Source organism: Plasmodium sp. gorilla clade G2 (assembly GCF_900097015.1).
Source record: "Plasmodium sp. gorilla clade G2 genome assembly, chromosome: 6".
In the NCBI taxonomy this organism is placed as follows: Eukaryota; Apicomplexa; class Aconoidasida; order Haemosporida; family Plasmodiidae; genus Plasmodium; species Plasmodium adleri (nom. inval.).
In genome coordinates, this window is record NC_041698.1 from 1,143,125 (window position 1) to 1,167,788 (window position 24,664).

Here is a 24,664-nt window from a genome sequence, read left to right on the forward strand (position 1 = left end):
GACAAGGAATACTTTATTTTATATTCAATTATTTAACATGCTATATTATAATATATTTTGGTACACAAACAAAAAAAAATATAAATGTGAATATCAATAAAAATACGCTTCAGTATATAATATATTTTTTACATTTTCTTTTTAATTAAAAAATTTCTTTTTTTTATTCATTCATGTTTTTATACTTACAGTTTTAAAAATAAGTATATGAGAATTATTACTATTTTGCATGAATATAATATAAAAATAAAAAAAATAAGCAAAACATATATACATACACTTAAAAATATAATATATATAATATATATATGTAAGTATGTTTTAAAATGATTATTAAACCATTTAAATGCCTTTTATAATTTACATACGAATAAAAAAATTATACCATTTTTTTTTTTTTTTTTTTCCCTTTTTTCTTTTATTCTTATATATGAAAAATAAAATAATAGCATTTAAAGTGAAAAAATACCATGAATGTTCTTGAACCATAAAAAATTTATTTGTATAAATTTATTTGTATAAATTTATTTGAAGTGCTCAATTTATTTTCCTTCATTTTTCTATTAAGAAAATATTTATTGTATGCATGTTGTAATTTGTTTATATTTAAAATGGGAAACATTTAGACTGTATTTTTAATCGAAAAACTTTTTCATATTACTTATGATATATATATATTATAAATTTAAATGGGTGAAAAAATTTATATTTCCGAAATGAACTTTATGAATAAATTTGTTTCATTTTTATGAAGAAGTATCTTCTATATAATTGTTTCCAATAAAAGCAACATAAATATATGAATTATATATATATATCATATGGTATTTATCTTTCTTCTTTTTCGTATAATAATTTAAAGTATGCTAAAGTTTATTTTTACATATAAACGAATACTATTAATTCGTTGTCAGAATTCAAAAATTTATATTATCGTATTTTATGAAAAAAAAAAAAAAAAAAAAAATACGTATAACATAGGTGTATCAAAGAAATAAAACATAACTCTTTATTTTTATAATATTAAAAATATTTATAACATGGTCTTCTCAGTTTTATGTACATATAAATATTGTTGGAAAATTAAGATATGAATTTTTAAAGAGAGTATATATGGAAAATATAATGACTTTTATATAATATAATATTTTAAGGAAATAAAAAAAAATTTATAAATGAAAGATAAACATTATTTTGTTCTTTATAAATAAGAAAAATATATAGTTCATTTGTAGATTCATTTAAAAATTTAAATAGATGTTAGTGAATAATTTCTGTGTTTTTTAATATATATATTTTTATATGTTTAAAATTTGTATAAAAAATAGAAAATTAATTTTTTTTTTTTTGTAATTTTAATTTTTTAATATATCTATAATTATATACAGAATAATGTATTAAAATATAAACTTTTATATATTACTATTATATATATATATATATAACTATTTTTTTGGTGTTTTCAAAAAGGTTAAATATTACTATAATTAAAGAGAAAATAAAAAAAAAAAAATATATATATATATATATATATATATATATATATATATAATATTTATACATTCTTGTTGTTGCTTTACCATATGTCGTGATTTTAATATTATGATATAAAAGAATAAATTATATATTTAAAAACATATATGTGGAATTATTAAAAAGAGAATAAAGAAAATAATAATAAACACAACGTTGTTTATTTTTTAAAGTTTTCAAAAATTAATTTTATATACTAAGAAAATTAATTAAGAATTATAAATATATAAATTTACAACATTTTGAAGAAATATCATAAAAAGGATTATATACATATAAATATATACAATATTTATATATTATATGTTTTATATTTAAGTATATAATCGATTTTGCTTTTTTTTTTTTTTTTTATTAGATAAAAAATCATATGTAACACAAATTATATTATATATATAGTTCCTTCATTTTGTTAATATAGGAAAAAAAAAAAAAAAGAATTTCAGAATGAATCAAAAAAATAAGGGAAAGAAAAAAAAAAATTCTGTATCTAATAAAATGAAGAATGATATTTCTTCTTCAGATGAAGAAATGGTTGAAGAAATTGATATTGACAATGAGAATGACGATTACGATTATGATAATAATAATAATGATAATGATGATGAATCCTATGAGGATGAGGATTTTATAGATGATGACGAAAATAATTTTGAAGATGATGATGTTGATAATAATCTAAGTGATAATTGTGAGAAAGAAATTCAGATATGTTTTTTTACAAATATAGAGAATGAAAAATATAAAATCGATAGTAGTACTTATACAGTTCCTGTTACATTTAAAAGAATAGATTTATCAAGAATGATAAAGAAATTATTAGATATTGAGGATAATGTGTCCTTTGAATTTTTAATAAATAAAAAGATATTAAGAACAACTATAGAAGAATTTTTACGTGATAATAATATACTATCAGAAAATGTTATAGAAATTGAATATAGTATACCTTTAAGAAAAAGGGAAAGTAAGAATATTGATAAAATTTGTGAATGGATATTTGAATTAATTACGATAGGTAATAAACTATATTGTAGTACATTTGATGGTACCATTTTATATTATGATATGTTAAATTTTAAAAAAATATATGAAAAAAAAGTAATAGATAGTATGCCAATATATTCATATAACATATATAAAAGTAAGAAATTACATAATGAATTAATATATAACGAATCAGTTGTTGGTTTATCGAATGGAAGTATAAAAGTATTTTTGAATGAAGAAAAAGAAAAAGAAATAATAACAAGAAATGAATTATATTTAGGTAATCATATAGATATTATTAAATGTATTTCATTTAATAAAGATTATTCTACATTATTAAGTGCTGGAAATGATAATAAAATTAATATATTTGATAATAATTATATTATAAATGAATTATTAAATGATTTAACAAATGAATCGAATACTAATAAACGAAAAAAAAAATCTGTTGTTTTTCCAAAAAAATGTATACATAATGATTCTGATATGATAACATCATTAAAATTTTTTGATAATATAAAATTTTTATGTACTGGACTCGATAAGAATATAAAAATCTATGATTTAACATCATCATATGTTTCTTGTTCTTATTCATATAATAAATCTATTATATGTAGTGATATATTGAATAACGATTTGTTTATTACTGCTGATGAACATTCTATGATTAAATTATTTGATGTTAGGAGTACTAATGAGAAACCTGTTTTGTCATTAAATGAAAATAAATATCATATGCATGATAAAATAATAACTAGTCTTAAAACAAACAAAAATGAAATATATTTCTTGTCATCATCACATGATGGTTTTACTAATATATATGATATTAGATTAAATAATTTACCTGTGTATACATTTCAAAGTGATGAAAAATCAAAAATCCTTTCATCAACCTGGTATTATAATGATGAGAACAATTGTGTAGTGAATGCAGAAGAGCATAATTTAATTCTCCACATTTTTTAGTAAATATGAATGTGGAAAATACAGGAGACAACAAATACAGCAACATATATGAAGAATTAAGTTGTGTATTTTACATATATTTATTATATTGTTTTGTTTGTTTTTATATAACGAAAAAAATGAAATATATACATATATACATATATTATTTATAAAAAGAATAATTTCTTAAATTTATAATTATTAATTTTTAATTTTATTTAATTATCCATTTTGTAATTATATTATACACATTTGTTAGATATAAATAGTTGTAAAAAAAAAAATATATAAAAAAGCTTCCATTTTATTTTTTAAAATAAAATTATATGTCTTTAATTATTCTATATTGAAAACAAATGAAAACTTTTCTTTCTTTTTTACGTTTAATAAACTTTATGTGATATATGAACAAAAGTTAAAATATAAGGGTTATATATATTTTGTTATATGTACAATTTTTTAGTATCATCTATTTATATATTTTAATGAAAAGGTTAATGTAACACATTATTATAATTCAATGTTATTAATATATATATATATATATATATATATATATATAAGGATTAATAATTAAAAAAATTGATGCATATAATTTTGTTCATATCCAACAAAAGTTCTATTTAAAACATCATTCTAGAAAATGTGATATATGAGGGATTTCATTAACATATCCTTTTTATAAGTAAAATAAACAATATTGCATAATATGGAATAGACTAACATATTAACTATATATATATGTAATGGTAAATATTTTTAAAAAAATTATATGAACAAAGAGTAATTTACGATAGCCTCTAAAATGTTTTTATTTATTTATTATTTTATGGATATTTTTTCTTTTTTTTGAAATTTTCAAAAATGTCATTTTATTTTTCTTGTGAATACTGTCTTTGTCAATTTATATTGTATAAATGTATATAAAAATGGGTACAATAAAAATTTTTTATAAATATAAAATATAATAGAATTTATTTCCTTTTTTTTTTTTTTTTTTTTTTTAATGATCAAATGTTTAATGTTGATACATTTAGTATGTTAAATAAAGTTGATATAATATTAACATTATAAAATCATACACATATAAAAGGATGTATAATATTTTATAAATAAATAAATATATATGTATATGCTTTTTTTTTTTTTAAGGTAAATACTATAAGCATATACAATTATACATATAACATATATATATATTTATCCAAATTATAATTTCATATTTCATAATTATGTGATTTATAAATTTTTTTTTAATTTAATATGTATTCATAATAACAATTAAAGCCTTATTTTTAGACTTTAATGGAATATATGAAAAACTTAATATTTTCATTTATAATATAATATTATTAATTTAATATGAATCGTCAAAGTAAGTATAAAAAAATAGTATAATTATCAAATATCATGCACACACGAATAATATAAGATTCAAAAAGGGGAAAAAAAAAAAAAAGAATATACATATATATATTATATATATACATAATATATATATTTTTACATATTATATATATATATATTATATATATATATAATGAATATATGTATAATATAATAAATAAAAAAAAAAAAAAAAAAAAATTTATATAATATTATGAAGTATTTCAAATTTTGAAAGAAAAAAATTCCTCTTCAAAAAAAAAAAAAAAAAAAAAAAAAAAAATGTACAAATAATAGTTACATATAAAAATAAAGGAATATATAAATATATATAATTATATATTTATATATATAATATATATATAATGTTTGTTGGTTATTTTTTTATTTTTTATTTAATTTTTTTTGTTTTTAATTAATTTATATCTTTTTATTAAAATTGCAAATTAAAACGAAAAAGGAAAACAATTCAAAAATGAAAACAAATGATGAACTTTTAAGAAAAGAAGAAGAGGAAATTTCCAAAACAATAGCTTTATCCTTACAAGAATATCATGCTTCTCAAAATAAGAATACAGATAAGGTAATAATTAATATATATATGTGAAATATATGAGGTTTTTTTTTTTTTTTTTTTTTTTTTTTTTTCTTTTCCTTCTTATAATAATTCATGAACTTTTCTTATTCCCTTTATAATATTTAATAGAAATATTAAATATTTACATGTCATAGAATTATTTTTTATACATACATATATATTTATTTATATATTTAATAATATTTTTGTTATCGATTTATTCTATTTCATTATATGATTCAGTGATTATTAACATATATATATATGTGCATATGAAGTAATGTGAAAATTTAGGAATATAAATTAATTTTAATAAAAGAAATGTTTGTATCAATTTTTCTTTTTTTTTTTTTTTTTTTTCTTTTGTTTTTTAATTGATATATTTTATAAATTATGTATAATTAATAATCCATTACATATATATATATATATATATATATATTTTTTTTTAGAACTATGAAGTTGATGATGAGAATGATGAACTATTACAAGAGGCAATACGACTTTCCATTTTAGGTTCGAATAAAAGAGAGATGAATAGAAATGATTGTAATGATAGTTATCATGATGTAGTTCGAAAGAATTTTGATAGTATAACTTATTATTTATGCAATAATTATGAGAATACTAAAAATAAAAATGATGTAATAGATAATAAAACATTTTGGAAAGAGATATATAAGAATTATAAGAATATATATATAATAATAAGAGATTATATGATAAATTTAACTAAAAGAAGTGAGAAAATGAATGAAGAAGGTAGTGATTCCACATCAAGTAGAGATGACTATGATAGTGATGAATCAAGTGATTATAGTAATTCTTCTTCTTTATCATGTTGTTCATTAGAACATATTAAGAGAACTTACAGAAATATAAATTATACGACTAAAGATTATTGCCGATGGCTAAGAAAGGGTCATCGAAGTAAAGCATTAAATGATCATGTATATTTAAATTATTTATTAAGAGAAATGAAAATATTAGAAGATAGTACTTCTATTCATAATTTAGTTTTTGGTGTGAATAATTATAAATATTCTAATAAGATAGATATAAAAAAATGGTGTAATCATAGTATTTCATTTTATGAAAATAAAAATATAAATTTTGGACTTCGTCAATTTTTAAGTGGCCCATGTGGTCTTATATCAAGTATACAAGGATACATAATAATTATTTTATTATTTAATTATAAATATCATTTTTTATGGGAAAATAACTATTTCAATATTTTAAAAACGAATAACGATTTTTTGAATTTTAAAAATTCTTCAAAAATGGGGTATAAAGAGGCTGAGGGAGGAAATACCAAATTGAGGAATAATATATATAGTGAGAACAATAATTGTGTGAATAATAATAAACAAGGTGATGATATGAATGGACTAGACTTATGTAAAGAGAAAAATGATGGTTCTGGTGTTACACTAAATAAAGAAGATAACAATAAGGATAATAAAATTAATAAAAATGAAAATAACGATGATAAAATCAATAATAATGATGATAAAATCAATAATACTGATGATAAAATAAATAATACTGATGATAAAATCAATAATACTGATGATTATCGTAATCATCTTGAGAATCATAAACAGGATGATATTACACATAATAAAAAAAATAGGAATAATATTATTAATGAAAAAAATGATGCAAATGATAATAATATTAATAATAATGATGATAATGATAGTAATAATAATAATGATGATGGTGATAGTAATTATGATAGTGATAATCATAAGAATAGTAATAGTAATAACCGTAATAGGAGAAATTCTTTTTCAAATGAGGAGAAAAATAAAGATAAAATATATGGAGAAGGTTATGATAATGAATTTTTAGAATTAGTACGTGACAATATTAAAGATTTAAAATATTATGCATTAGTTGAATCTTTAGCATATATATTATATCAGTGTACGGATAAGTCATATTATATCGTAGCATTTTTATTACCGGAATGCTATGATTATCCTTATTATATGAATAAAAGAAATTGTGATGAAAATTTAGTAAGAGATTTAAAAAGAATTACTATATATTATAAAGAGTTTAATGCTATAAAAGATGTGGTAAAATTTTATTTAGAGAATTTTATAATATTTTCAAGTTCTACTGGTGTAATATCCTTTTTATATTCTGTAATATTAACAAGAGGATTACATAATGTAAAGAATGATATGGATGATATTAATCATCCTTTAATTGGTATATATGGGCATTGTTCACAAGAATTAGTTAATTTATTATTAACAGGTAGAGCATGCTCAAATGTTTTTGATAATAATAATGTAATAAATACATTTTGTAATACTGATGTAGATATAAGTATGTATGAAGCAGGAAATTCAAAAAGTTGTAGTCCTAATAAAGGATCATTATCATATAATAAAAATGATAGTATTAATAAAAATGATAGTATTAATAATAATAATAATAATAGTAGTAGTACTAATAATAATAATAGTAGTGGTAATAATAATAGTAATGATAATAATAATATAATACTAAAAGGTATAAGCAAAAGACCGTTAATCGGTTTATTAACCGATTTTGAGGCTTTTAAATATTGTGAAGTTGGAAATTATTATAAATATCCAATATATCCTATATGGGTAATTAGTAGTTCCAATCATTATACTGTATTATTTTCATTAAATATTAATAACTCCAAATGTACAAGTGAGGAGTTATTTTTAGAGAAATTAAATAAAATATGGAAGAAATATGATAAAGAAAATAATAAATATATATTGTCTCATTTTATTCCTCAATTTATTGAAGATTTAAATTTGAAGGATGAATTCCGAAATTTATTTGATGGATTTGTAAATGATTTGGATATTCTATTATATTCAGAATTTAAAGCCTTTTATTTACAAATGAAGCAAAAAGATATAAATGAATTGAAATTTTCTGATCCACCAAAAGAAAAATATTTCTACTTATACGACGCTCAAGAAATGCCTGAAAAGTCGATACATTATTTTCTTTTGAAGGAAGTGGATTATGATGTTTCCCATGATAATCACTTGAAATTTTTCAATACAAGATGGCCAAATAATACAGTGGAGGTATTAAACAAGTCAAAAAAGGTTTCCAAACATAGGTACTAAATAATGACCACACAATAAATATATATATATATATATATATATATATATATATATATATCTTATGTGCTATATATTCTATGATATGTATTATATGTTATATACTTTTATAATATTTTTTTTTTTAAAGATAAATAACTGTTCATTCTTAAAATGATCATATAAAAATGTTTGAAGAACTATAAATGTATACATAAAAGTATAGAATTAAGGATATGGGACATATAAACCCAAGTGAAAATAATTTTATGCACCTTTTAATAAAATATATATATTTTAACAAAAATATTTTTCCATATTTTTTTATATTTCATAATTATAAAACTTATTTTTAAGATGAATAATATGAAATCCTTTTTTCGTTTTTTTTTTTTTTTTTTTTTTTTTATACATTCCTTTATTCATTTAATTCAAAACTATTAATATATTTTTTTAAATTCATGAGAAGAGTCTATTTAATAGAGTAAAATAATAATATTATACATACATACATATATATATATATATATATATATATATATATATAATTATAACCAATTAAATAATATATATCATCTGTTTTATTAAGAAAATATTTTCTTAGTGCCCAACAGTTTTACTTTTAATATAAAATAAATACTTATTTATAAAAATATAACTGATAAAAAGGTACTTAATTTGTGTGTATACTTATTTTTATAGAGGAAAAAATAAGAAATTATATTAAAATATTAATATAAATAATAAGTTTAAGAAAAATTACAACACCATGAATAAAATAAAAATGCCATTAGGTTATTCTTTTGATGAATCGAAAAAAAAAAAAAAAAAAAAAAAAAAAAAGTGGAAAACTGAAAATTTTAACTTTTTTATAGTGGAAAATTTTTATAAAAATGTGAGAAAATAATTCTATAGTAATTTATATTTAAAGAAAGAAAGAAACGTTTAAATTAAAGGAAGAACAAAAGTATATAATAACGAAATGAATTGAAAAATATATCCCTTTATTTTATTATATTATATTTCTTTGTTCATTTTTATTTTATACTATTTGTTTATTTATTTTTACTTTTTATTTTTTTATTTGTTTTTTTGAGATTCTTTAAAAATTAAATGATTTATTATTATAGAGATTGGGTTTTTTATAATTTATAATTTTTAATATATTAGATTATATATTTTTTTATAATAGCCAATTTTTATATGAGGATATATAAATAATATATATACTTTAGAATTAATAGATTAATTTTTTTTTTTTTTTTTTTTTTGAAAATTTGTTGTTAAAATAAAGATATATACTAAGAAATTTATTACTTTGTGAAGGCTGAATATATATTACTGGATTTTAAAAAAATTTCATTATATTTTATTTATTTATAATATATATATTTATATATATATTATTTTTTTTTTAAAGGGTTTAAGTTACCTAAAAATTTTTAGGTGTATAAAATAATTTGTTTTGAACCAATATTTGTTATTTGTACTAATACATATATATATATATATATATATATTTGTGATTAGAGGAATTATAAAAAATGGTGAATATTAAATAAAGAACCATTTAATTTAATATGGAGATAATATAAAAAATTCAAAATATATGTTATTTATGAATAATAACAAGAAGTAATATATTTTGCTATATTAATATAAAGCCGTACAAGCCCAAATCTTATACATATTTGTAAATCTGTAAAATATAAATATGTATGTGTATTTATTCAAAGCCATATAAAGGATAGAATAAAAAAGAAAAAATTATAAATTGATTACATTATTGTTTCATTTCTTTTTCTTCTTAGCTTTGCTTTGCTTTGTTTTGTTTTGTTTTGTTTTGTTTTTTGTTTTAGTTTATTAAATAATTTTTTTTTTTTTTTCTTTCTTTTTTATTATAATGAATGGTGTTATATTAAATGGACAGTACGTTTCTGAAAAGATTGATAAATTTGTTTTAGAAAAGATTAAATATGAGAATGATAAAAGTGTAAATAGTATTAGATGTAAAAAGAAGAAAAAGTTATTCATAATATATTCAAAGAATATAGTATCATATTCTTATTTATATATAATATTAAAGAAAAGTATATATTTAAATTCAGATGTTGTAATTGTTCTTATAAGAGTAAATAAGAATGTAAGTGAAGAAAAGTTGACTAAAATAATAAAAAAAATTAATATAAATGAAAATAAGGATACTTCATTAATTATTTTATCACCATTAAGTTATCATATAAATAAATGTTACATATCAGAATTTATACAAAAAGAAAAAGATATTGATTGTTCTAATTATAAACGAATTTTAAAATTAATTAACATAATCGATGAAAATTCTTTTTGGAAAAGCAAAACAAATAATCAAATTAATAATTATAAAAAAATGAATTATGATTATATATGTTCCTATGATAATTGTAGAGTATTATTACCTTCCCTTTTTCCTTTTTGGAAAATTATTCAAAATTTTTATATGGCATATTTTTATTTGTTCTTAAAATGGTGTATGCATGTTGAAAATGGAAAGATGATAGCAGATAAAAAACGAAATGTGTTTCAAATATTTTGTTGTAATAATTTGATAAATAATAATGAGGATATGATTATTCCATATAAAAAAGAAAATATCAATAAATTTTATAATATGTCTTTTTTATGTTATAATGAAAAAAAAAAATATATTCATATTAAGAATTTTAATAGGAAAGAAGATCTTTATAATATAATAATATATTCACATTTGAAATTTAATAAAGGATGTGATAATAACCAAAATGATGTTTTAATATTTAATTATTTGAAAAATGTTAATTATAATTTACCTTGTTGTATTCATTCAATTTTACTTTTTATTAAATATTATAATATTGAAATGAAAAATAAAAATATTTTAATTTTAAATAATAATATAAATATATTTTTAACATTATTTATTTTTTTTATGAGAAATAATATTTCAACAGTAGTTTATGATCCATTGAATGGACAAGTTTTATGTAGGTATGAGAAAAAAAAAAATTCTGATGACAACAAAAAAATTTATTTGAATATTAATGGGAATGAAATATTAATAACAAATGAAGAAGATTTTAAAAGGAAATGTAAAATATTTATAAATCAGTTTGTGTATAATTATAAAAAATATGGACATAATAAAAATAAGGAGATATTAAAAAATATGGAAAATGAAATAATCAAAAGTTCTGATATTATTATAATTGGAATAGGACGTCATCATATATTAAGTAAAAGACATATTAAGGAAAATGTTATAATTTTAGATCTAGGAATTAATTTAATACCATCTCCACCAAAAAAAAAAAAAAACACAAAAAAAAAAGAACAAACAAAAAAAAAACATTTTGCATATAATATGAAAAATGATGAAAGTGTATATAATTATGATGCAAAAATTAACAAGGGAAATGTAATAGGGGAAGAGTATGAATTCAATAATATGTATTTTACAAAATCCAAAAATGTTATTCAAAATAATTATTATTTACCACTGCAAAAGTTTAATAAGAAGATAGGAGAATATAATAAAGTTTATAATTTTAGGAGAAATCACAAAAGAAGACATGCTAATTTATTATATAAATTAAAGAGAGATTATTATTTTTTAAATAGATCATATGGATATAAATATATAAATGATAATAAACTAAAAAGGATAATGAGAATATCTAATAAAAAAATTTTGAATGATAATAAATCTAAATTAAAATATATTAATTGTTTAGCAAATATATTAAAAAATTATGTAATTATGGGTGATGTTGATGTGAGTTGTAAGAGTAAGTGTTCTTATATATCTAGTGTACCTGGAGGATTGGGTCCTATAACAACATCTATGTTGTTTTATAATTTGTACTTTAAAAATTGATGCATAAATATTTGTTAATATGAATTTAAACATAAATAAATAAGAACACATATATATATATATATATATATATATATATATATATATATATATATATATGTATTTTCTTTTTTCTTTTTTTGTAGTATTATTATAATATTGTTGGTATAATTTTACCATATTATTTTTATAATTTTCATTTTTTTGTTTTTTTTAATCATATATTTGTTTTTCATATAATAGTCCATATGAATTATTTATTTATTAATTTTTTTTCTATTTTTGTTTTTATCTTTGTTTAAATTTTTTTTTCTTTTTTTTTTTGTTATATTGTTATTAAAATGGAAAAAGCATATATATATATATATATATATATATATGTTTAAGATTAATTTATTTTAATCCTTTTGTTTTTTAAGTATATATTTTTTTTAATGACAAGTTGAAAGAACTTATAAAAAAATTCTCATCTCTTTATTATAAATATTACTTTTCCAAAAGATATTATATTTTATAAGTATATTATGAAAATTATGTGTGTGTTAATAAAAAATTAAATATATAAATATATATTATGGTAAAAGGGTATTGCTTGTTCTTTATTTAGTATTTATTTATTTATTTTTTTATATAAACTATTATATTCCATATTACACATTTTATTTTATAATAGAATTTTGAAATATGAAAATATAAAAATAAGTATGAGGTGTAAAAAAATGATAGGACAAAAAAAAAATATAGAGAAACATAATTGCTTCATTATTAATAAAGCAAATAAAAATAATATTTTATATATATTTTTTAAAAAATGATTTATTGATGATATGATAGTATATTATATTTAGTGTATTACATTTGGAGAAATGAAAAAAGAAATGTAGATATATGAAGACATTTCTATTTTCTAGACAAAAAAAACTAAGATACGGTTTCTTTTCACAATTAATATATATATATATATAGTATATTTAATTATGTTTCTTTTAACATATATTTATATATATATATAATAACTTTTTAAAATGTTTTAAATATAATTTTTTTGTTTTATTCATATGTTATTTATTTCATTTTATTTTTTTTTTTTTTTGAATTTTATTCTCTTATTCAATACACCTATTGTAGAAATGCACGATATATTATTATACCTTGGATATAGGAATTAATAAATTATTTATCATTTTATTTATACTATTAAAAATATAGAAAAGAATGAAATTAAGTTGTAATTATTTGTCTAAATTAAATAAAAAGAAAATAAAAAAGAAAAATGAAATACTTAATGAAGAATTAAGAAAAATTGAAGGTGTATGTGTATAAATATTATTAATATTTAATACATATATAAAACCATCTTATTATAAATTTTATTTTTATTTCTTGTATATATTTTTTTTTATTTATATTTTATCATTATAGAAATGGTTTAACGATGATGATGAAAAAAACAACACTAAGGAAAATGAAAAATTAACTAAAAGAAATGTGCGTCACATGAAGAATTAAAAATAGATATATATAAATATATATTTGTATTTATTTTTATATAATAGGCAATATGAAAATAATAAAATAGGAACAAATATATCTTAATGGTTATTGAGCACATGAATGTTTAAACATATATATATATATATATATATATATATATATATTTTGTTTTATGTTATATTTTTAAAGGAAATGTTAGAGTTTATACAACAACAAGATGAATTCAAAAATTTAAAGAAAATTTCTTCTGATGAAGATGATGTATGAAAATATATTGAAACAATTAGTATGGACCAGTTAATTTATATGAAATAACAAAATGGAAGCTTTATTTCTGAATAATTTTTCATTGTATAGAAGCCACCAGAAAAACAAAAGGAGAGAATTATTAAAAATGATAAAGATTTATTGAAAGAATTGCAAAAACAAATTACGGAAAAAAAGTTACAGCTGAAAAAAATAAAATAGTACAATGTTATGTGAACATATATATATATATAAGATGGCAATTTTTTTTTATATACTTAAATTTGTATATTTTTATTTATACTTTGTCTTAATATTATATATATTTTTTTAATTTTATCTTATTTTTTTGTGGGGGAACAATTTAGATTACAAAAGGAAAAATTAAATAAGGAAAACCAAAAGAGGGAAGAAATTGAAACAATTTATTTATCAGAACTTGAAGAGAAACAAAAAGAAGAAGAGAAAAATGTTATATTAAAAAATAAAGAAAGTGCATTAATAATTAAAAATCAAATTGAGGAAAATACAGTAAAGGAAAATTTGGAAAATAGAAAATATACACAACAAAATACAGACATATACATATGAATATATATAGATATATATATATATATATATATATATATATATATATATATATATATATATGTTTATATGATTATCATAAAAATTGTCTCTATAATGAATAGCTAAGGAAATATGAGGAAGAAAAATTAAAAATTATTGAAGGTGAAATTATGAAGAAACGTTTTGAGAAAAATAAACTTGATGAATTAGAAAAAAGGAAAGAAAAAATATCAGAACAGAAAGAACTTTACAGCTATATACTAGAGAGTAATAAAAAACACGTAGAAGGTAAGTTGAATTACAATGGAATATGTAATATAGTAGTATAATATTTATATGTTATATGTTTAATATGATAAGAATGTTATTAATATTTTTGTTGTTTATTTTATTATTTTTATTAAACAGCTATAAATGAACAAAAGAAAGAGGAGAAGAGAAAAGATGCAGAGTAAAATGATGGAAGATAAAATATAAGATAACTGAATAATTTGTTCCCTATACATTATTCTTTTTCATTAAGTATATATATATATATATATATATATATATATTTATTTTGTTTATAAATAATATTATAATAATTTTAGATATGTAAGATATTTAGAAGAAAAAGCAAAACGAGAAAAGGAATATGATGAAAAAATAAAAAAAGAAAAAGAGGATAAGGAAAAAGAAATACATGAAATAAGGATGAAGCAAAAAAAGAATGTTGAATTGGCTGCTCATTTTGATGAAATACAAGCATTAAAGTATGTACATTATAATAAATTTTCTGTTTTGTTTATTTTAAAAAGATACATTTTATTATATTTAAAATTATAAAGGAATAATAATATTATTTTTATTTTTTCATAAAGATGGCAAAAGGAAACAAAGCGTAAAGAAGATGAGAAAAGAACGATTGAGGAAGAAGAGAAAAAGAAAAAAATCGAAGAATTAAAGGAAGCAAGATTGATAGCAATGGTTAATATGAAAATATATATATATAGGATGTAAATTATAATGATAATAAGGGAATTCATACAAATATACATGAAACATATAAATAGATCTTATAAAATAATCATTTTTTTGATGATAATTATTATACAGGTGGAAAAAAAGAAAAAGGAAGATGAAAAATTAGAAGAACGTAAGAAGGACGCCGAAAATTTGAAAGAAATTTATGAACGCCATGTAAGACATTTCAAGATAAATAAAAGAGAATATATATATATATATATATATATATTTTGAATGCTTATGTAGACATTTTAATTCATGTATTTTTATATATTTATTTTTTGCAGGAAAAGGAAAAAAAAGAAGAAGAAGAAAAGGAGAAATTGAAAAAAAAAGATTATTATGAAAGTTTAACAAAATTAGTTAATTTGAAAAAGAAAAAGAAAAATAATAAAAAAAAAATTAATAATGAAAAATAAATTGATTATCAAACACATATATATATATGTAATATAAAGTATGATATATTATTATTTTTATTATCATATTTTATATAATAAATTAATTATAACTAAAATGTAGACAAAATAAATAATAAAATTAAATATAATTAATTATTAAAAATAATTGTTTTAACTAATAAAAAAAAATAAAATTATTATATATATATATATATATATATATATATATATATAAGCATATCATGATAATATTTTTATTGTTTTTATTTATTTAAATTTTTTTTTTTTGACATTTAATTTTAAATTTAAGTCAACTTTTGGTGGAACATCTAATCCAAAATTTTTGGAAGTCAAAAGGAGATTGAGGTTGTTCACATCAAATACGTCTTTTAGTGCATAAGTTATATAACCCTAAGAAGAAATAAAAAAATATATAATTATATAATAATATAAATACACAAATATAGATACATATATATATATATATATATATATATATATAAACACACTTGGTGTATTTAATTATAATGCATTATATTACGTTCAAATAAGACTTGAATGCCTCTCTTGCCATTTTGTGTAGATGAAAATTTTTGGTTACAATAGATTGAATATGTGATTGTATATTTATAAGTTTGTTTGGTTCATAAGCAAATTGATTTATTGGTATATTATAAAACTTTAAATAATTTAAGAATTTCAATTCATGTTTCATTAGAAATATAATGGCTGATCCATTTGAATCTTGTCCTCTACATGTTCTTCCAACTCTATGTATATATTCTTTTGAATCATCAGGTGGATCATATTGTATTATATAATTAACATTTGGTATATCAAGACCTCTAGCAGCTACATTTGTACATAATAAGATGGCACATTTTGCAGCTGAGAAATCATGAAAACTTTTTAATCTTTTATTTTGTTTTTTTTTTCCATGGATACAATATGTAGGTATATCAATATAATTAAGTAAGTCATTGTAAAATTGAACTGACATGCAATTATTAAAAAAGACCATTATTTTTTTTGACAAATTTTTTTTAAGAAATGTAAATAATAAAAGAAATCTTTTATCTTCATCAACTAAAGCATATCCTTGTTGTAATCTTTCTACAGTTGCAATTTTTGTAGTAACTTCTATAAATATTGGTTTTTGTAAAGAAAGTCTAATTAAGCTTTCTACTTTAGTAGTTTGTGTTGCTGAAAATAAGGCTGTTTGTCTTTTTTTTGGTAACCTCTTTATAATTAAATTAATTTCTTCTTCAAATCCAATTTGTAACAATCTATCAGCTTCATCAATAATTAAACATATTAAATTTTTATAGATAAATTCTTTTGTATTTTGCATATGATCTAATAATCTTCCTGGTGTGGCAATTAAAATATTTATTCCATGAATAAATTTTTTTTTTTCTTCATTTCTACTCATACCACCAATAATTATTCCATTTGTTTGTGGTATATATTTACATAAATCTTTACAAACTTGATAAATTTGAAGACATAATTCTCTAGTGGGTGATATTATTAAAACACCTGTACCATTTTTAGGTAAAAATTTTATATTATATAAAATATTTATTGATGGTACAAGAAAAGCTAATGTTTTTCCTGACCCTGTTTTAGCGGCTCCTAATATATCTTTTCCACTTAAAAAATGAGGAATACATTTAGCTTGAATTTCTGTTAATGTAACAAAATTTAATTCTTTTAAACCTTTTTTTAATGCATCACATATATTTAAATCTTCAAATTTTAATTCACTATAAAAGTGTTCTTTTGAATCATTATTATCATGATTGTTGTTATTACTTTTTATTTCATTTGTGTATATTTTATCATTTTTATCAGGGTCACAAATTTCTTCACTTGAAGTATTTTGTTTATTTTGAATATTTTGAATATTTTGATCACTTTCAATATTTTCATTTAACTCTTTATCTTCTTGTATATTGTTTAATGAAACGTTGTCATTAGTACTTTCACTTTCTACTTCTGATTCGATTGAATAATTTTCATTTTTTAAGTTTTTTATATTATCATCCTTATTTTCTATAATATCTTTTTTCTTTTTCTTTTTTTTCTTTTTTATTATACTGTTTTTTTTGGTTTTTTTCAAGTTATAATCATTTGAATTTTTTATTGTATAATCATTATCATCATCCATTTTTAAAAAAATAAAAATAAATAAATATTAGGAGTTGTATAATAAATATATGTGATGTTATAAGTATATAATTATATATTAAATAATATATAATAAATTTAAATTTCTAACTTTTTTTATATTTTAAATTTTAATATTTTTCCTTTCAATGATATTATAATATATATATATATATATATATGTATAAGAAAAAATTTAATGTACTGACAAACAAAATGAAGGAAAAATATATTATTTTTGTAAAAATTATATATAATTATATTATAAATTATATATATATTTTTTTTTTTGACCGTTACATTTTTATTTCTTTCTATATAAGTATAAATATTATATTACATAATTGAAATGGATACTAAAATTTTTTTCTATTGAAAATCAAGTGTTTTTAATAGTATAATTGAATTATATATATATAATATTATTATCAATATATTTAATGTATAAATGTTTATACCTATATAAATAATGGAATAATAATATACGTAAGCTCATAAAATATAAACATATATTATATATATATATATATATATATATATATATATATATATATGATAAAATATATTTTTTATATTTATTTATTGAGTTATATAAATAAAAATTAGAAAAACCAATTTAATATATGTATTTATTCTTTATATATTTTTTTTCTTTTTTTTTTAAATATACTTATAAAGGAAAAAATGAGGTAAATTGTTATTTAAAAAAAAAATATATAGTTTTATAAATCATTTAATTCTTTAAAAAGAAACCTAAAATAAATATAAATAACTGTATATATCATGTTTTTAAAAAATATGTTATTTTTATTAATTTTATTCTTTCTTTTCCTTATGTATAGAGATAATTTCATTTTACTAATGAACATTTTTAATTGTTTCCATATTTGTTTAAATACAACTGTTTTATCTTTTTTTTTTTTTTTTTCTATATATTTAATATTTTTATATGAAAATATAAAAGAAAGAAAATACATCATTTGGATATAAGCAATTTGCATATATGGTTCTTATAGTTTTATACATATTATTGTTATGAAAAAGGACATTTAATTAAAAGTATATATCAAAGAATTTTCATGTTTGTGAAAAAAAAAAAGATAAAAATTGAACCATAGGCCATTCAAAATAAGGATATTTTAAATGAAAGAGAGCTAACATATTATATATATGTGTGTTGTGTTTATAAATCGTTTTGTATATATAAATATTTTAATGTACAATCATATTTTTTGGACAATTCTGGTATATGTTAATTTTAAAAGGTTTAAATAAAATATATTACATTTGTAAATTATTGTATTAAATATATATATTTATTAAAAAATGAATTATGAAGAAATATATCTTTTTCTAATTATATAATTTTAGTATCTTGTTTATTCTTTTTTTTTTGGGGGGGGGGAATATAAGATATTCTTTATATTAAATATGTATAAAAAGTGTATGAATAATAATACAAAATATTTATTATATATATATTATATATATATATATATATATATATATATATATTTTCTTTTTATAAAAAAAAAAAAAAAAAAAAGCGCAAACTGCAAATATGCACTCCTGAGAATTTCCAATATGCGAGGAAACATGGAGTATTAAAAAAAAATGTAAAGTATAAAATATTTAAAAAGGATATACAGTAATATATTAGAATATTTTTTATATTATAAAAAAAAAAAAAAAAATTAGTATAATATATATATATATATATATGCTTACTTTTAAAATATATATATGAATTTGTCCAATTTGTTAATTCTATATAATTTAAAATATATAATGGACGTATCATATTTTATGAAATATACTTTTGTATTTAAAAATTTCTGTATTTTAATATATATAGTAAATTTTCGAAAAGTATTTTTATACCTTTATTAAATAAATGTATTATATTATTATGTACATTTTATTTTTCGTGTGTTTCTGAATATACATTATGCATAATATGAGGTATATATATATATATGTATATTTATATAATACATAATTATTAACATATGAGATATTACAATAAGTTATGTATTAAAAAATATATTAAAAGAATATAAAACATAATATATATATTGTATATATGTATTATTATTTTATGTATTAATATTCCGTTATTGAAAAAAGTTTTTATAAGTTATGATATATAAATATATAAATGTAAAATTTATTATTATATTTTTTTAAGAATTTAATAAAAAACTTTATAAATAAAAAAAATAAAAGAAAATACATTTCTTCTGAATTAATATTGTATTATTTTATTTTTTTTTATGTATTTCTTAACATGAATATGTAAAAAAGGCAGAATAAATAAAAGTCGAAAAAAAAAAAAAATAAAATAAAATAAATAATATATATATATATATATATATATATATATATGTTATCCTTTTAAAGAAACATATATCTAAGTGATCAATTTTTATTAAAAATGGGCGCCTTCGGAAGTAAGAATTTGGAGTATTACAATTATGCTAGCATGAAACTGTTGGAAGTCGAAAATTACGAAAATGATGAAGAGCTATATTTTAAAGAACATGATATAGATGAAATAATTAAGAAAGCTCGAGACATTAGAAATTGTAATTATAAAGAATCATTAGATTTATATTTTAAAGCATTGAAAATTTTGAAAAAGTTAAAAGATAATAATAATAAAATATATAAAAATATCTTAGAATTTGAAATAAGACCACAAGAATTAAAAAATAATTCTATAAAATTAAATACACATTGTATAAAACATAATGATAATGATAATAAGGATCAATTAGGTTCTAATTCAACTTTATCTGATGAAAATAATATTTGTATTAATAAACAAATAGCTTCATTATATAATGAAATTGGAGATCTTTGTTGCATTCATGACTTTATAGATAAATCTTTATATTATTATGATAAAGCATGTTCTTATAACCCTTCAAAAATTGAATATATATATAAAAAAGGAGTATTATATCAACAAATGAATAATACTGAAAAAGCTATTAAAACATTTAAGCTTATCCTTTCAAATGATGAAAGTCATATACCCACTTTATTTTCATTAGGAAATTTATATAGATATATTGATAATAATATAGCTTTATCATATTTTGAAGCAATACTTAAAAAAGAACCAGAAAACACAGAAGTATTATCATTGATTGCATCATGTTATAATAATTTAGGGAAAATAAATGAAGCTATTTCTTATCAAAATAAAGCGGTTCAAATAGATCCTGATAATTTTAATCATAAAAAGTTTGCTCAAAGACTTATCGAAATGAAATCCCAGAATTGAAGCATTAAGTGTTTTATATAACATATATTTATTTATTATATTTATATATTTTATTATTTTTTTTTTTGTGCATTAAGATAATTAAATGTAAACATAAATGTTTGTATATATATATATATATATATTATGTTTATTTTTCATTATTTAATATTAATAAGTAAAATATTATTACTCTATATTACTTATATTAAAATATACTATTTATTATTATGAATATTAATTATATTTAACTTTTTGAATTCACCTTTTTGTATTTACAATTATATTTAAATAAATTGTTAAATCGATTTATTTTTGTATATAGTTTTGCCTTTTTTTTTTTTTTTTTTTTTTTTTTTTTTTTTAGTGTGTGTAATAATATTAAATATAATAAATAATTTTTTATTCTCATTAATATGTTACAAATATAATTAGATATTTATATTTTTATATTGAGCAACATTAAGAAAAAGAAAGAAAAAATAAAGAAACGTCAAGTCCATAGACACATAAATTATATACTATGTAAAATATATGTATATTGAAAGTATATAAATAATAATTCAACAGCATAATTTTTGTAAAATATATATATGAAATAAAATTTTATTATGCTTTATTTTGATAAGAGGAATATGTTTAAGACTTAAAATATAGATGAAATTTTTTTATTAGTTTTTGTTTATGCATTTTTTATAATAATATTATGTGAAAACATCCCGTGATACTTAAACTAATTTTTTGTCCCTTTTAATTAAATGTTGGAAAATAATATATATCTGAAAATTTAAGGAAAATATATATATTTTACAAAAATGAAAATCTTTTTAATATAGATATATATTATATTATGTATGTTATATATTTTTCATTTAATGTATGATTTGATGGTTATATTTTAATAAATAAATTTAAAAAAGGAGAAAAATACATGTTATTTTTTTTTTTATAAAAATTTTATGTTCTTTTGGTGTCCTTTTTTTTTTTTTTTTTTTTGTACTCCTATATATTATTGGACGTCTTAATATATAGATAATATTATATTATGGTTATTTTATAAAAAAGTGACATGTATATTATATATTTATTTTTATCATTATGATGATATTCAAAATTTTTGTTCTTTTATAAGATATAATTTAATAATTTTTTAATGTCATACTCTTATATTTTTAATATAATATGTTCATTTTCTTATTTCGTTTTGAAGAAACAAAAAAATAAAATAAATAAATAAATGAAATGAAAAAATGAGGGAAAATTTTTTTTCTTTTGAGAATTTTTATTAATTTATAAAAATATAGAAATAGAACATTCTCTTAATATATACATATAATTAAAAAGAAAAAAAAAAATTATTTAGTCTACAAAATTGTTGTTAAAATATGATATATTGTAATACATGTAATTCTATATTTAATATAAAATTATTGAGTAGTAACAATTTAAGGTACGAAGATTGTTATAGGGATATATACAATTGTGATAAGGTAAAGGATAAAAATGATTCAAAGAACATCTTAAGTTGGTTATTGTGTAAATATTTCTGTGCGAATATAATTGCAGTTATACTTATAATATTAATAGTAAGTTTACAAAAAAAAAAAAAAAATAATATATATATGTATGACATGAATTTTATATTATAAATATGCATATATATATATATATATATATATATATATATATATTATATTTTAATTTTTCTTTATAAAGATTTGTAGTATTGATGATTATGAAAAATCAGTACTTCTTTTAAAAGATGCTTATGGAAGAAATTTAAGTGAAGGTACATTTTCATCATCTGAAGAAAGGTTACATGTTAAAAGAGCGTCATTTTGCTGTTTTTATTTATTTTATCTTATGTTTTCAAGAAGGTCCCCTGAAAGAAATAGTGTTAATAGTATATATGAGGGTAATAATGAGGAGGTAATTATTTTGGATGAGCTAAGACATGTATCGAATATATCACGTAAAAAGGAAATCGAGAAAATATTTGAGAAATCTTATGAAATGAATGAGTGTAACGTATTTACAATGTGTGACGAATTTTTTAGAGATTTATGTGATGATGAGATGTGTAAAAATTATTGCCTTTATCCATATGATAATAAAAATACTGATAAATATATGAATAGAGAAGATGTAGAAATAAGAAAAGAACTGGATGCGTTTATAAAACACGGATGTTCTGATACAAAACTAATGTATACAATTTGGTGTAGAGTTATGAAGAATGAGGAAGACAAATATTATTTAGTAAAAGAGGAACTACATAATTTTTATGAGAACTTACCAAAAAGTAAAATTGTACCATTAGATATTTCGAATAGATTATTTATAGTTGTAATGATATAATTTTTATCAATGGAATAAATAATGAGCCTTATATTGTTGACATATTTGAAATATGGTTCAAGAATAATGAAGACGAACATTCGAGAATATAAAATTCTTTTGGATGCAACTAAATTATGCAATGGAGAAAATTAAAGGAGGATGGTATAAATTCATGGTAAAGAAAATATGAATGAATGGTGTAAATAATTTTATGAATACATATGTTAAAGTTTAAATGAAACTTTTAAGAAGTGAGGATGTTTGATTTGTGAAAATAAAGATAAGGTAGAAAATATACCGAAGAAGAAGAAAACAAGAAGATGATAAAGTAGATAAAATGATAATGAAAATGTTAACTGAAAAAGGTTCATGAAAAAGAAGTCGAGAGAGGCATAATAATAAAATAAAAAATGAACGTAGCGAAGAAAAGGAAGAAATATAAGGACAGAAGTAAAAAATGTGGATAATAAAAACTATCAAGTCAAAAAAAAAAGAAGGATTAAGCAATAAATGAGATACGAAAAGAAGCAAAAACAGAATGACCTTGAATAGTACAAAATGTTTCTGATTTATTGTAAAAAAATGAAATATGGATACTCTATAAATATATTATGTTATTGATAATCACAATAAGTAAATTATAAAAATCCTCATAGACGGCTCGCATATATTGATGAATAATAAAATAGATGATGTATATGAAGAAAATATACAATAATAAAAATTATAAACAGAAAAATAATTATGTAA

General features: G+C 17.9%; 7 protein-coding genes across 7 annotated transcripts; 6 read left to right on the plus strand and 1 right to left on the minus strand.

The window, feature by feature from the left end:
* Window positions 1-1,980: 1,980 nt before the first annotated feature.
* PADL01_0628700 (microtubule-associated protein ytm1 homologue, putative) lies at window positions 1,981-3,498 on the plus strand (the record flags this gene model as incomplete). The annotated part of the gene is made up of 1 exon (XM_028681030.1): window positions 1,981-3,498. The coding sequence occupies one exon, from the start codon at window positions 1,981-1,983 to the stop codon at window positions 3,496-3,498; it is 1,518 nt and encodes a 505-aa protein (XP_028537448.1).
* A 1,843-nt stretch (window positions 3,499-5,341) lies between these two features.
* On the plus strand, window positions 5,342-8,705 carry PADL01_0628800 (conserved Plasmodium protein, unknown function; the record flags this gene model as incomplete). The annotated part of the gene is made up of 3 exons (XM_028681031.1): window positions 5,342-5,449; window positions 5,896-8,567; window positions 8,702-8,705. 3 exons carry the CDS (start codon window positions 5,342-5,344, stop codon window positions 8,703-8,705), a joined length of 2,784 nt encoding a protein of 927 aa, XP_028537449.1.
* A 1,748-nt stretch (window positions 8,706-10,453) lies between these two features.
* PADL01_0628900 (bifunctional methylenetetrahydrofolate dehydrogenase/cyclohydrolase, putative) lies at window positions 10,454-12,442 on the plus strand (the record flags this gene model as incomplete). Its single annotated transcript, XM_028681032.1, has 1 exon — window positions 10,454-12,442. One exon carries the CDS (start codon window positions 10,454-10,456, stop codon window positions 12,440-12,442), a length of 1,989 nt encoding a protein of 662 aa, XP_028537450.1.
* A 1,194-nt stretch (window positions 12,443-13,636) lies between these two features.
* Window positions 13,637-16,155, plus strand: PADL01_0629000 (conserved Plasmodium protein, unknown function; the record flags this gene model as incomplete). Its single annotated transcript, XM_028681033.1, has 11 exons — window positions 13,637-13,732; window positions 13,844-13,909; window positions 14,105-14,176; window positions 14,273-14,358; window positions 14,530-14,692; window positions 14,854-15,019; window positions 15,140-15,182; window positions 15,322-15,483; window positions 15,592-15,697; window positions 15,827-15,910; window positions 16,024-16,155. The coding sequence occupies 11 exons, from the start codon at window positions 13,637-13,639 to the stop codon at window positions 16,153-16,155; spliced, it is 1,176 nt and encodes a 391-aa protein (XP_028537451.1).
* A 249-nt stretch (window positions 16,156-16,404) lies between these two features.
* On the minus strand, window positions 16,405-18,307 carry PADL01_0629100 (ATP-dependent RNA helicase HAS1; the record flags this gene model as incomplete). The annotated part of the gene is made up of 2 exons (XM_028681034.1): window positions 16,405-16,548; window positions 16,679-18,307. The coding sequence occupies 2 exons, from the start codon at window positions 18,305-18,307 to the stop codon at window positions 16,405-16,407; spliced, it is 1,773 nt and encodes a 590-aa protein (XP_028537452.1).
* Window positions 18,308-20,740: 2,433 nt separating this feature from the next.
* Window positions 20,741-21,595, plus strand: PADL01_0629200 (tetratricopeptide repeat protein, putative; the record flags this gene model as incomplete). Its single annotated transcript, XM_028681035.1, has 1 exon — window positions 20,741-21,595. One exon carries the CDS (start codon window positions 20,741-20,743, stop codon window positions 21,593-21,595), a length of 855 nt encoding a protein of 284 aa, XP_028537453.1.
* Window positions 21,596-22,959: 1,364 nt separating this feature from the next.
* On the plus strand, window positions 22,960-23,932 carry PADL01_0629300 (Plasmodium exported protein (PHISTb), unknown function; the record flags this gene model as incomplete). The annotated part of the gene is made up of 2 exons (XM_028681036.1): window positions 22,960-23,160; window positions 23,291-23,932. 2 exons carry the CDS (start codon window positions 22,960-22,962, stop codon window positions 23,930-23,932), a joined length of 843 nt encoding a protein of 280 aa, XP_028537454.1.
* Between the last annotated feature and the right edge of the window lie 732 nt (window positions 23,933-24,664).